The sequence below is a fragment of the Triticum dicoccoides genome, chromosome 7A (assembly GCF_002162155.2).
Source record: "Triticum dicoccoides isolate Atlit2015 ecotype Zavitan chromosome 7A, WEW_v2.0, whole genome shotgun sequence".
Classification (NCBI taxonomy): Eukaryota; Viridiplantae; Streptophyta; class Magnoliopsida; order Poales; family Poaceae; genus Triticum; species Triticum dicoccoides.
In genome coordinates, this window is record NC_041392.1 from 448420279 (window position 1) to 448430899 (window position 10621).

At 45.8% G+C, this 10621-nt stretch overlaps 2 protein-coding genes across 4 annotated transcripts; one reads left to right on the plus strand and one right to left on the minus strand.

The window, feature by feature from the left end:
- Positions 1-116: 116 nt before the first annotated feature.
- Positions 117-3399, plus strand: LOC119331957. Its single transcript, XM_037605132.1, has 5 exons — positions 117-1165; positions 2069-2148; positions 2339-2603; positions 2708-2975; positions 3061-3399. Exons 1-4 carry the CDS (start codon positions 316-318, stop codon positions 2959-2961), a joined length of 1449 nt encoding a protein of 482 aa, XP_037461029.1. The 5' UTR covers positions 117-315; the 3' UTR covers positions 2962-2975; positions 3061-3399.
- Positions 3400-3599: 200 nt separating this feature from the next.
- On the minus strand, positions 3600-9606 carry LOC119331958. 3 transcript variants are annotated; one of them, XM_037605135.1, is made up of 4 exons: positions 9336-9606; positions 5035-5199; positions 4884-4933; positions 3600-3981 (listed from the first exon to the last, which is right to left on the minus strand). In XM_037605135.1, the coding sequence occupies exons 1-3, from the start codon at positions 9604-9606 to the stop codon at positions 4896-4898; spliced, it is 474 nt and encodes a 157-aa protein (XP_037461032.1). In that variant the 3' UTR covers positions 3600-3981; positions 4884-4895. The 3 variants fall into 3 exon arrangements, with proteins under 3 accessions (XP_037461032.1, XP_037461030.1, XP_037461033.1); XM_037605133.1 differs by having other exon boundaries at positions 3600-3989; XM_037605136.1 differs by having other exon boundaries at positions 3600-4077.
- Between the last annotated feature and the right edge of the window lie 1015 nt (positions 9607-10621).

The window sequence follows — 10621 nt, forward strand, 5'->3', positions numbered from 1 at the left end:
AGAGAGAGAGAGAGAGAGAGAGAGAGAGAGAGAGATTCCAAAAATAGTCAACCTCATGCCAAGATTACCAGCTTCATTATTGCTGTTATTATCATACTACGGGCGGGTAACAACCTCCCCGATTAAGCTTAACAACCCCCGCCGGACGGCCCTGGTTCTTTTACAGGAAGGACCCTGTGCTCCACGTCCCCTGCTTCGCAATTTACGACTAGGACCTCGGCACAGCTGAGAAACTATGATATAGTCCCCGCCGGGTCAGCCGCGCCTCCCGCCCGGTCCGTTCCCGCTGCTGTTGTTCCCCGGCGCCTCACGCGAATGCCGATGCCAATGGCGGCCGCGGCCGGAAACGGAGAGGCCTCGCCGCTCGTGGAGGCGGTGGGGTGTAACATGCTGCGGCCGCGGGACGGGCCGCCTCCCCCGTCGCCGTCCCCGGTGGTCGGCAAGCCGCTCGCGTCCGGCGCTGTGCCGCGGCACGCGCTGGAGTTCGACGGCGAGGGGCGGTATATGGACGCGCCGTGGGACCTGCCTACGTCCGCGGAGACGTCGCCTTCCTCCGCGCCGGGGGCGTTCACGTGGCATCACGTCGAGCTCCCGCGGTTGCTCACCGGTGGCGCGGCCGCGAAGCCGCTCCACCACGCGCAGGCGCTGATCGAGCTCCTGTGCCCGCCGCTCACGCTCCAGGAGATCCTCGCGCTCGTCGGGAACGGCCCGCACTGCGGCGGCGTCGCCGACGGCGGCGGCGGCGTGCTCGTGCTCCGCGTCAGCGCGCCGGGGCCGCTCGGCAGCGCCTTCGCCATCCGCCTCGCCGCGCGCGTCACCGAGAGCTCCGTAGTCACCGTGTCCGTCGGCGCCGTCCCGCGGCTCGCGTTCGGGACCACGCAGGCGTCGCTCCTCTCGGAGGTGCCCCTCGGGGTGGCCGCCTCGCTCGCCGAAGAGGGGCACGGCGGCGGCCGCGCTGTCGAGGGCGGCGTCGTCATCGACGAGCGCCTGCTCGAGTCGCTGCTCGCCATGAACCACGCGGACGGCGCGCACACCGACAACCCGGTGCCACGGACGGTGTCCAACCTCCTCGTGCACGTCCTCGGCACGCACGTCGACCACGTCCACGACATTGTCACGCGCCTCGAGATGGAGATCGACAACATCGAGCTGCACATCGACAAAGGTGGGTGACGGAGGTTGCTTTCTTGGCTGGTAGTCTCAAAGCATACGGTGCTTATTCTACTAGTCATCTTTTTAAGACTCTGCAAAAAAAAAGGCAATCTTTTAGGAGTTGATACTAACTTCATGTCTACGCCTATGTGGTTGGTGATGACAAATTCTTGTTGTATGAATAACGTGAGTTGCATTAATCATCATCATAGAATGTTAATTGAACCGGAAGCTTAATTTGGTGGCAAGGAAATGGGGGTTGGGCGTCAAATTTGTTGAAATTGTTGATGTGCATTGGAACGGCGAACTGGGAGAACTTCTGGAAGGTCAACATGAGTTTGCTGATTTTCTTGGGTTAATTGTGGATTGTTCGATTTGCAACACAGTTTTGGTTCCACATTTGTGCTTAAGCTGATTCTCAAATGGTGTTTTTCTATCTAGAGGCCATTCCCTGATAGATTGAAGATGCCCTGATGCTGGAATAAAGATAAAAGAGGAAGCTAAGAACTTAACAGGTTTTGCTTATGGATGGTAGAATGTGAATTGTCAAGCAACCTTATTTTCTGAAATGCGATGAATGCAGTGGCGGTATATATTTGCCCAACATGATCTTTTCTGCGCCATCTGCGAGTTATTGGGGGAATTTTGTTCATTAATATCTTGGGTTCTAGACAGGTTAATGTCAATGGAATGCAATATAAAGCAAGCCTTCATTACTACTGATAAACTTGTACTCAAATTTGTTTGTAAGGTGATATCATCTAATCGAATTACTTTAGTTTATGTCTAGTAATAGTCTAGTTTGATTATGCAAAGGATATATTTACAAGGTATCAGATGGCAAATGTATTCACCTAGCACCTGGCAAATCGTCTCTTGAGATTTTTCATGGTATGCTTATGTATGTTGATTGCAGGTGGTCACTTCATGAGGAAACTTCTGTTGGATGGCAGGAGATTCCCCAAAATGCACCTTGATTTACAGCGCCTACTTCAGGTATTTGTTGAACCCTCTCCCAAATTTCTGAAGAGATATACGGAGGACTTGAATGGGATGTATTTCAGTGATGTATTTAACTGAGTGTCCATGTGACCCCAAGATCAATATCATCTGCTGTTTCCTGACCTACCATACCATGATACCAAATAAAAGTTGGAGACCTGATGCTAATATGCTGTTCCTTCAGGTGGTTTCTCACGGCGAACAAGTCTTCCCCCGTGTGAAGGACAGATGCGCGAGCAAGAGTTGGTTTGCAACCGAGGATATTGCCGCCCTCGAAGATTTGATCGGCCGCCTTAGGAGGCTCAAGGAAAACCTTGGATTTATAACAAACAGAGTGACCACGCTGCAGGCCAGCCTCGACAGCTGGCAGTCAGAGCAGATCAACAAGAGCCTATACTATCTTTCATTCCTCTCCATAGTTTTCCTCCCTCTCTCCATTGTAACCGGAGGTAAGTTATCCATGTTGGTCATCGTAGTGAACTTCCCCTTCATCAGGTTGTTTCCTGCTCATGGGTGATCACCTGGATATATCCTTGCCTGCTATTTTACGCAGTTTTTGGGATGAATGTCGGTGGTGTGCCATGGACCGAACAGAACAAGAACCCCGCAAATCTGGACGGTTTCGCCAACGTGATGCTGATATGTGCCGTGATCTTGCTGCTCCTGCTGCTTTGCTTTCTGTTCCCTTCACTGTATTCTCATGTGTCGGCATGGCGAACCCGGCGTGAACTGACCAGGAGTGGCTCCCAGAACAAGAGGCACCTGAAACTCTTCAAAGGCCACAGGGAAGGTTACATGCGCCTGTGAGGTGAACATCACAGGTAAAATGGTGGTGCAGCAGTTAGTTAGCATGAATGGAACCTTCTTGTGTATGCTCATCTCCTTGAAATCCATCCATGAATGCAGGTTCTTCCTGTACTCACCTGGGGGATGCTTTCCGGTAGGCAATCATGAAGGGAAGATCCGAGGTGTTTCATTGGCAGCGAGAAATCTTGATACCAAGAATTTCTTTGGTGATGTTGTTGTAATATTGGGTGTAAAATTAGACAGAAAACTAGATAGGGGCCGTGTACAGCTTTGGTTCACAACCTCCGACATAGGTTTACCACACATCTGTTCATTTTTTTAGTTCTTTTCTTTTCCATTGTTATCTTGGGGAAGTTTGGTAGTAAGTCTCACTGTACCATTATTTTGCCTGTAAACTGTAACATTTTTTCAAGAGAGCAAGCTAATTGCTTCGTCCATTGTTCTTCAGGTGTCTGTTCATTTATTCTCATCATAGTTGCATGATTTTTCTTCAGAATTGGATCATGAAAGAACCCAACATGTTTCAAATCATTTGTTCGGAACTTCCAAACTTGCCTTGCCGGCAAGAATATGGCAGTATGCTGATTTTGGCTTCATTGTTTAGACCAAGAGGCACATACAATTTGGGAATAGTCCCAGTCCAAAAGCATCTTCAGAATATTCACGTTTTCTTCCTACCAGCCAACATAATTCATGAATTCAAGCGGTTGCTATCTTCAATATTCACAACACAGTTATTCCAAATTTGCACAACATTAGATAAAAATATTGTTTACCCCTTGCAATCTAGTGTTGTACATGTTGAGACGGATTCCCCAAGAGAAAATGGTACATGAGTGCAATTGGTACATCTGAAGCGCATTTCACTTCCCACGCCACCAAGGACAAGAGTTTGTTCAGACCGAAGAACTAATCCCACTTCAACGAAAAAGAATGAAGCGTTCCTAGTGATGCGAATTTGGAGGGCAGTTGCAATCACCACTCTTCACTATTATACACAGCCTCTTGTGAAAATGCCGCCTGCATCGCTATTGAATTACAGTTCAGCTGACAGAAATGGTGAGCAATTGACGGGCAACACAGGAAATATCCCTCTAGATCATGCAGTTCATAGCACTGGTGTTAGGAGGCACTTATCAGTAAGTAAACATAGAACTGTGAGTTAAAAGGGTTTTTCTTATGTAACATTATATGAGAACGGACGTTTGGCTCCCGGGAGCCATGGAGGCCTTTTTTTGAAAACAAATCAAAATTCAAACTTTTCGGTTTCAAAAAAATCTGAAAAAAATTGTGCAAGTAAACAAGTATGTTATGCCTATGTGTGTAAAATTTCAGAATGAAAAACGTTGAAATGTGACCTATACAAAAAAGACAAATTCCTGGTCCGGGAGGATGAATAGTGTCATGTGTTAAAAAGCCTCAGATTTGTCTTTTTTGCACAGCCCTCATTTCAACTTATTTTGCCCTGAAAATTTACACACGTGTGTGTTAGGCCTTCATATATATGTGTGTTTTTTTTCAGAATTTTTTGAAATGTAGAAAATATGAAATTCAACAAAATTCAAATTTTTCAAAACCGAGCTCCATGGAGCTCGGCCTCCAAAGACAATATCCGACATTATATACCCTATATAATCTAAAGCTAGAACAAGCTTGTAATATTTCGGATATGAAACTGTTGCATTTATAATACTAAACCAAGTAGCTAGATGCTACAACTCTACTGAACTGAATGATCACTGATCTACTGTCAAAAATATAAGAAAGCTTTTATCTACAGAAGTAGATTCAGACTATCGAAATCCATCAACATATTTCTACAGTGTAGCTTACTCAGGCCTATCATGAGCACCCATACATATATCAGCTGAGATGATAATATATTCTGGAAAAAGAAATGATAATAGACCAAAGTAATGTACCTCAATCCAAATTTAATTCTGGTTTTGCAACTGCACACGAGATGAATGATCTGCAAATATAATACAACATGAATATCATAATTCATCAGGTTTATCTGAGCCGAGTAGTGCGATAAAGAATCAGATATAGTGTTAGTATGGTGAATAGTACCACTTGTAACACCGGTAGAAATCATTCTATCCATATTATCTATACGTCTTTGTATGGACCTCAGTAGCATGTTTAGCGCTAACACTCTCTTGCGGATAGAGGAAATCCTTGCTGCATGTTGTGCTATTACCGGGGAGGGAGCATTCTCCAATAGCTTGTCTAGTTCTGCAGAAACCAATGGGCATAATTTCATAAAATTCACGACGCACAGGGAGAGTATGAGTTGAAAACAATATACATGCAGAGAAAAATAACAACACAAAGCTCAATTCAGAAACATATGAACCACAAAATAAGCATCCAATAACAGAAGTATAAAATCTCTGGGGCGATATCTTGCCAACTGCTGATGTACTTCACATAACATGGTTCAAGGTAGGATCACGTGTGCCAGGAAATACACAGGAGCACATGGATGCTCCAACCCCCTATATGAAAATTAAATTCAAAAAATACAAGAAAAATTTCAAAAATGAAATCTTGGACTATGAAGTTATGAAGTTTCGTAGAAAAAATACCAGGAAATGTATCCGTGGCGACAAAAATACAGTCCGAACTAAAATCCATCCAAACAGTTTTTTTTCTATACATAAGAATTATTTGTCTTTTTTGCCACATATTCCAAAATCCCAGATTTTTTTTTGAAATTTCTGTTTTTTTTTTGAATTTAATGTTCACATAGGGGTGTGGAGCACCCAGGTGCTGCAAATCCTCTTCCCACGTGTGCCTCTCAATACTGCAAGCACGATAAGCAATCCCTCATAGGCAACATGATTAAATGTACATTAGTTACCCTAAGACCGCATTTAATTCCTTGCAATTAACTCGATGGTGCTGGTAGGGTGCAGAGCACAGGGCAAAACCTGTCCGCAAACAAAAGGGCAAAACACCTGCACGCTCTTTTTTTCCGAAAAGGCTCAGATCTATTATAAAGATTCGTACAAAGCATCCCAAACGTAATAAAAATACGTCAAGGTTTTTGGACCACCGAACGACCACTACCGCCGCTAAACGAGCTGTCGACGAACCGTTGTCGCCGCTCCCATACCGGAACCAGCCTGACCTTGTCGATGGCAGCCGGGAAGTCTTCATGCACGTGCCCTTAAGGACCAGCGCCCCAAAGCCGCAGGCATCGCCGTTGAACCCTTAAATCAATTCAAAGAACCTGACACGAAATGTCACCGCCTCATATGCAAGACGAGAAACCCTAACCTCGCAGCCCCAAGAAGACAGCAAGAATCTACTCCAAAGCTCCGTCTAATCCATCCTGACGGACGAACTTGAGGAGGAACAGAGCCCGGAAGACTGACTCGGAGATGAAGCACCGCCATCCATCCGAGCGCCACCCCTGTGAGGATTAAGACCCTAACCTATCTACTAACCGGACTCGAGACACCAAGATTCCCCTCTCCACCATCGGAGGGCAGGAGATTCCACGGGCTCGCCAGCAGAGATTGAGTGAGGAGGCTTCGCCCTACTCGCCTTGCAAGAGGGGAAGGAAAGCCAACGATAAACCTGTACACTCATGTTTTGATGGCGTCACAGAAGTCTTGCTTCTACCGTATTCAACTTATATAAGTGTGCAGGTAATAAACAAACAATTTATTATAGTCAATACAACATAATACCACTACTCTATGTCCTGATCTTACACACCAGAACCGTCCAGATACAGGGGGTGCACATCACCCGGAGCCAAAGATTCGCTACCCATATAGGTCCTGCTTTCTATGGAAAGCAACATGCATTGGAGAACCCAGCGTAGCAACTATGGTTTGCTGGACCAAATCTTCCTCAATCAGGTATTTATCTTAATCTGCGTATTTCATGTGTTTTGTCAATTTAACTATCATATTTGTGTTTGTATCGACAGTGATGTACTTTTCAGTAATATAATTTTAATTCCAATCTGGTGAACCCTTTTGTATGCCATAACTTAGCACCTCCCTGGCTTCATTTCTATGCGTTTGTCCACCAAGTTGGTTGCTTAATATACTTCATTTTGTTGTTTGGGTGTTTCAAAGTGCACTTTTTTATCCAAGAACTGAGCCCCGATGATATTCCAAACCACTCTTGTTTGTCTTTCACTTATGTAGGATAATAATAGAGCCAGCAGCTGGCTACATAAATCTGCCATATCACCAAAAGCCAGCCTTAATTACTGTATAGAGTTGGCTATTAGGTTAGTACTTTTTTCACTTTCTCTCTTTCATTTTTCTCTCATTAATTTTTTTTACCTAGGAGCACACGTAGAGCTCACTCCTTTTCTTTTTCCTTACCTCTCTTTTCCACATAGGCAAAAATGTCATGTAATAAGCAGGCTTATAGCGTGCTACCTCCATCTCGGTTTATTGGTCCCCTTCGTATTTTGTGCCAAATTTTGACCATAGATTTCACTAACAAAATATAGGTTGTATACCACAAAACTTATACTGTTGGATTCATATTTGAAAGAGGTTTTCAATGATACTATTTTCATGGTATATAACTTTTTTTGGTAGTTAAAATCAGGTCAAAGTTTCACCCAAAATACAAGGGGGGCTAATAAACCAGGACGGAGGTGGTACTATTATAGTAGTATTATACTTCCTCTAAATACGCAATTATTGTCAAGTCAGCCATGCCACTTAAAAAGATGCTCTACATTATTATTAGTTCATAAGTACTCCCTCTGTTCCAAAAAACTACTTGCACTGCAACAAAACTGAAACCAAATACTAGCATGAGCATCTCTACAATAAGAATGATCTTCGGTTCGAATTGACGGAAAAATACACATTAACTACTGCTCAGACAACAAGGCTGAGTCAGTACCAGAATGACCATAAAAAAGAAATACTAGCGTGAGTACCCATATCACACTGTACCACAAAAATTCAGGAGCTTAAAGCAGAATCTGTTGGTCCTTAGGGCATTTCTAACCGATCCCCAATAACCAGTTAGAGGAGTAAAACCCCTCTAACCGGGACCTAACCGATCCCCAATAGACCATAGTGGAGTAACACATTACTCGGCCGCCGCAAACCTCCCTATTTTTACTCCACCGCTCGGTGACCGAGTAAAAAATCTCTCCCTGTCCCTCTCCTCTGCCTCCACTTCTCCCCCTCGCCCCGCCGTCGTCGTCCGCCGGCGCACCCTCTAGCCATCGCCGCTCGCCCAATCGGCCCACCCCCACCCAATTCGCCGATTTCCCGGAGCTCCCTCCGCCGCAGCCGCCGACAAGGACCTACCTCAGCGTCCGGTAGCGCTTGTGGGGGATATGGGTGGCGGAGATCACCGACCGGGAGACCCACAAGAGGAAGTGCAACGGGTCGTTCCACACAGCCGAGCTCACGGCGATGGAGTATGACCGGTGGCAAGTCCAATTCCACGGCCCGATGCGAGGCTGAACTTCCTGTTCGGGACGGCGTCGGTCCACCTCATCCTGCCGGAGCCGGGTGTCGTGAGCGCGGCGATGGCGCGGGAGGACAGAGAGGCGAGGGAGCGCCTCGAGGCGGAGGCCGCCGACGAGGCGTACATGGAGGACCTCCGCCGCCAGCAACCGGAACTCGTGGAAGCGGAGCGGGCGATATTCGCCGACAAGGCGGGGAGGTCATCGTCATCTCCGACGACGAGGTGTAAGGCGGCGAGGAGGAGGAGTTCGAAGTCGAGGAGTGGTGAAGCATCTTCCCCGACTGCGACAACGACGGCACCGGCCTAGACCCAGCTCTCACCGAGGGTGGCCTGTCGAGGAAGGATTGGCTCGACCTCCACTACGGCCGTTGAGGTTGAGTAGTTTTTAGTGTAGTTTTAAGTTTAGTGTAGTTTAAGTTTAAGTTTATGTTTAATATTCGGTTGTCAAGACTATCTATGTTGAACTTATGTTTAAATGCATGCAAGTTTCGGTTGAAATTAGGCTGAATTTATGCAAATTTACGTTTTACTCCGCTAAGTTTAGGGGATCGGCTAGAACCGACCAAAACTTAGTGGGGTATAAATACTCCACCAAGGTTTACTCGGCCGGATACTCCGCTATTTTTTAGGGATCAGTTAGAAATGCCGTTAGATCAGTCAGATGTCATATCTTATCAGTAAGTATCAGTTAATCCAATTCGCTTAGAGCAGAGCTAATCTGTATCGAATCACTTGATTAAAACACATGCCGGAGACACCTCAACGCAAACTAGCCACAAAGCGCAAACAAAACCCTAGGCGAAGACGAGCCCGCACATGCCCCCACAGGACGGCCGCAGAGGCAGCAGCAGGGAGCAAGTAAATTTGAGGCCAAGGCGTAAGAGATGATGCAGGAGGTAACCACCTACCTCCATTGAGGCGGTCAATGGCGATGGCGAGCTCGGCCTGGCTCTGGGCGGTGGCTGCGGCGCGCGCCTCATGCTCCTCAAGCGCGCTGCCTAGCACCCCCGCGATGGCCGCAGCCAGCGCCTCGCACCTGTCAGGATGCGGACCCGTGTCCGCGTCCTCCAAGCCGCCGTCTCCGGTCATCTCCGGAGGCCGGTCGTCGCCGCCGGCGATTGTAGCAGACGGGCCGGAGGTGGTGGGAAGATCGAAGCCATCCATTAGAGGTGGTTCCATCGAGAGAGAGGGCTGGAGACAAGCAGTGGATCGGGAGGACGCCGGGCCTCAGATTGGGCCAAGCAATGGGCTTCGTTTAATTTGAATGGGACAAAAGAGCAGGGGGCTTCCTAGTCGCGTTCTGGACCGGCCCAGTATCATGGCTACATTGTCGCTCGTCCAGAGTCGCATTGGTTCGCATCGCACTATCACGGTTGACCGATCAACCGTTGGCTTTTGAAAAAAACATTTAAAAATCCGTAAATAATGGGGAAAAGATTTTTTATTCAAAAAAACATGGATTTGAAAATAACAATCATCAACTTTTAAAAATTCACATTTCGGAAAAAAAAGTTCGTAAATTAGAAAGGGTCCACGGTAATTTTAAAATTGCAGATCTGAAAAAATATCATTGTTTTTAAAAAAACACGAATTTCAAAAAAGTTCGTGGATTTTGAAAAATAAAGAAGGATTTGAGAAAATAATTCATGAATTTGCAAAGAACTGCATCAATTTTAAAAAATAAGTTCACAAACTTGAAAAAGTTTGCAGATTTTGTAAAAAAAACACGAATTTGAAAAAAGTTCATCAATTGTGTAAAATACATGAATTTGAAAAAAAATCATGGGTTTTGAGAAAAAAGTTTGTCAAATTTGAAAAGAGTTCGTGGATTTAAAAAGCATTCAAAAGATCAAGAATTTAAGAAAAATATTCATGATTTGAAAAAAGGAAAATAAAATGAACAAAGAATTAGAAGGTGAAAAGAAAAAGAAAAACACAAAAGAAAACCCGGGCAAGCAAAACGGAAAAAAAAGAAACCAAATAGGGAAATCGCTGTGTCTCTTAGCGTTGTAGTTGAAGAAGAAGAAAAAGAAGTAAACTAGGCACAACAGGCAAGTTGTCCACTTGGTTACCCCGGTTTATACTAAGGCCAACTCCAATGCACCGATCCAAACGAACATGAATTTGATCTTTTTTTGTCTGTTGGGTCACCAGTTTGTCTCATGTCCGCATCAATTTGGTCAGTGCGCCCAAC

Excerpts from the sequence above, each read along its gene's own strand:
- LOC119331957 (XM_037605132.1), top strand. The coding sequence starts at position 316 with ATGCCGATGCCAATGGCGGCCGCGGCCGGAAACGGAGAGGCCTCGCCG. Across the intron at positions 1,166-2,068 it reads CGAGCTGCACATCGACAAAG|GTGGTCACTTCATGAGGAAA; the intron begins GTGGGTGACGGA and ends TGTTGATTGCAG. Across the intron at positions 2,149-2,338 it reads ATTTACAGCGCCTACTTCAG|GTGGTTTCTCACGGCGAACA; the intron begins GTATTTGTTGAA and ends CTGTTCCTTCAG.
- LOC119331958 (XM_037605135.1), bottom strand. The coding sequence starts at position 9,606 with ATGGAACCACCTCTAATGGATGGCTTCGATCTTCCCACCACCTCCGGC. Across the intron at positions 5,200-9,335 it reads CATTGACCGCCTCAATGGAG|AACTAGACAAGCTATTGGAG; the intron begins GTAGGTGGTTAC and ends TGGTTTCTGCAG. Across the intron at positions 4,934-5,034 it reads TTCTACCGGTGTTACAAGTG|ATCATTCATCTCGTGTGCAG; the intron begins GTACTATTCACC and ends TTATATTTGCAG.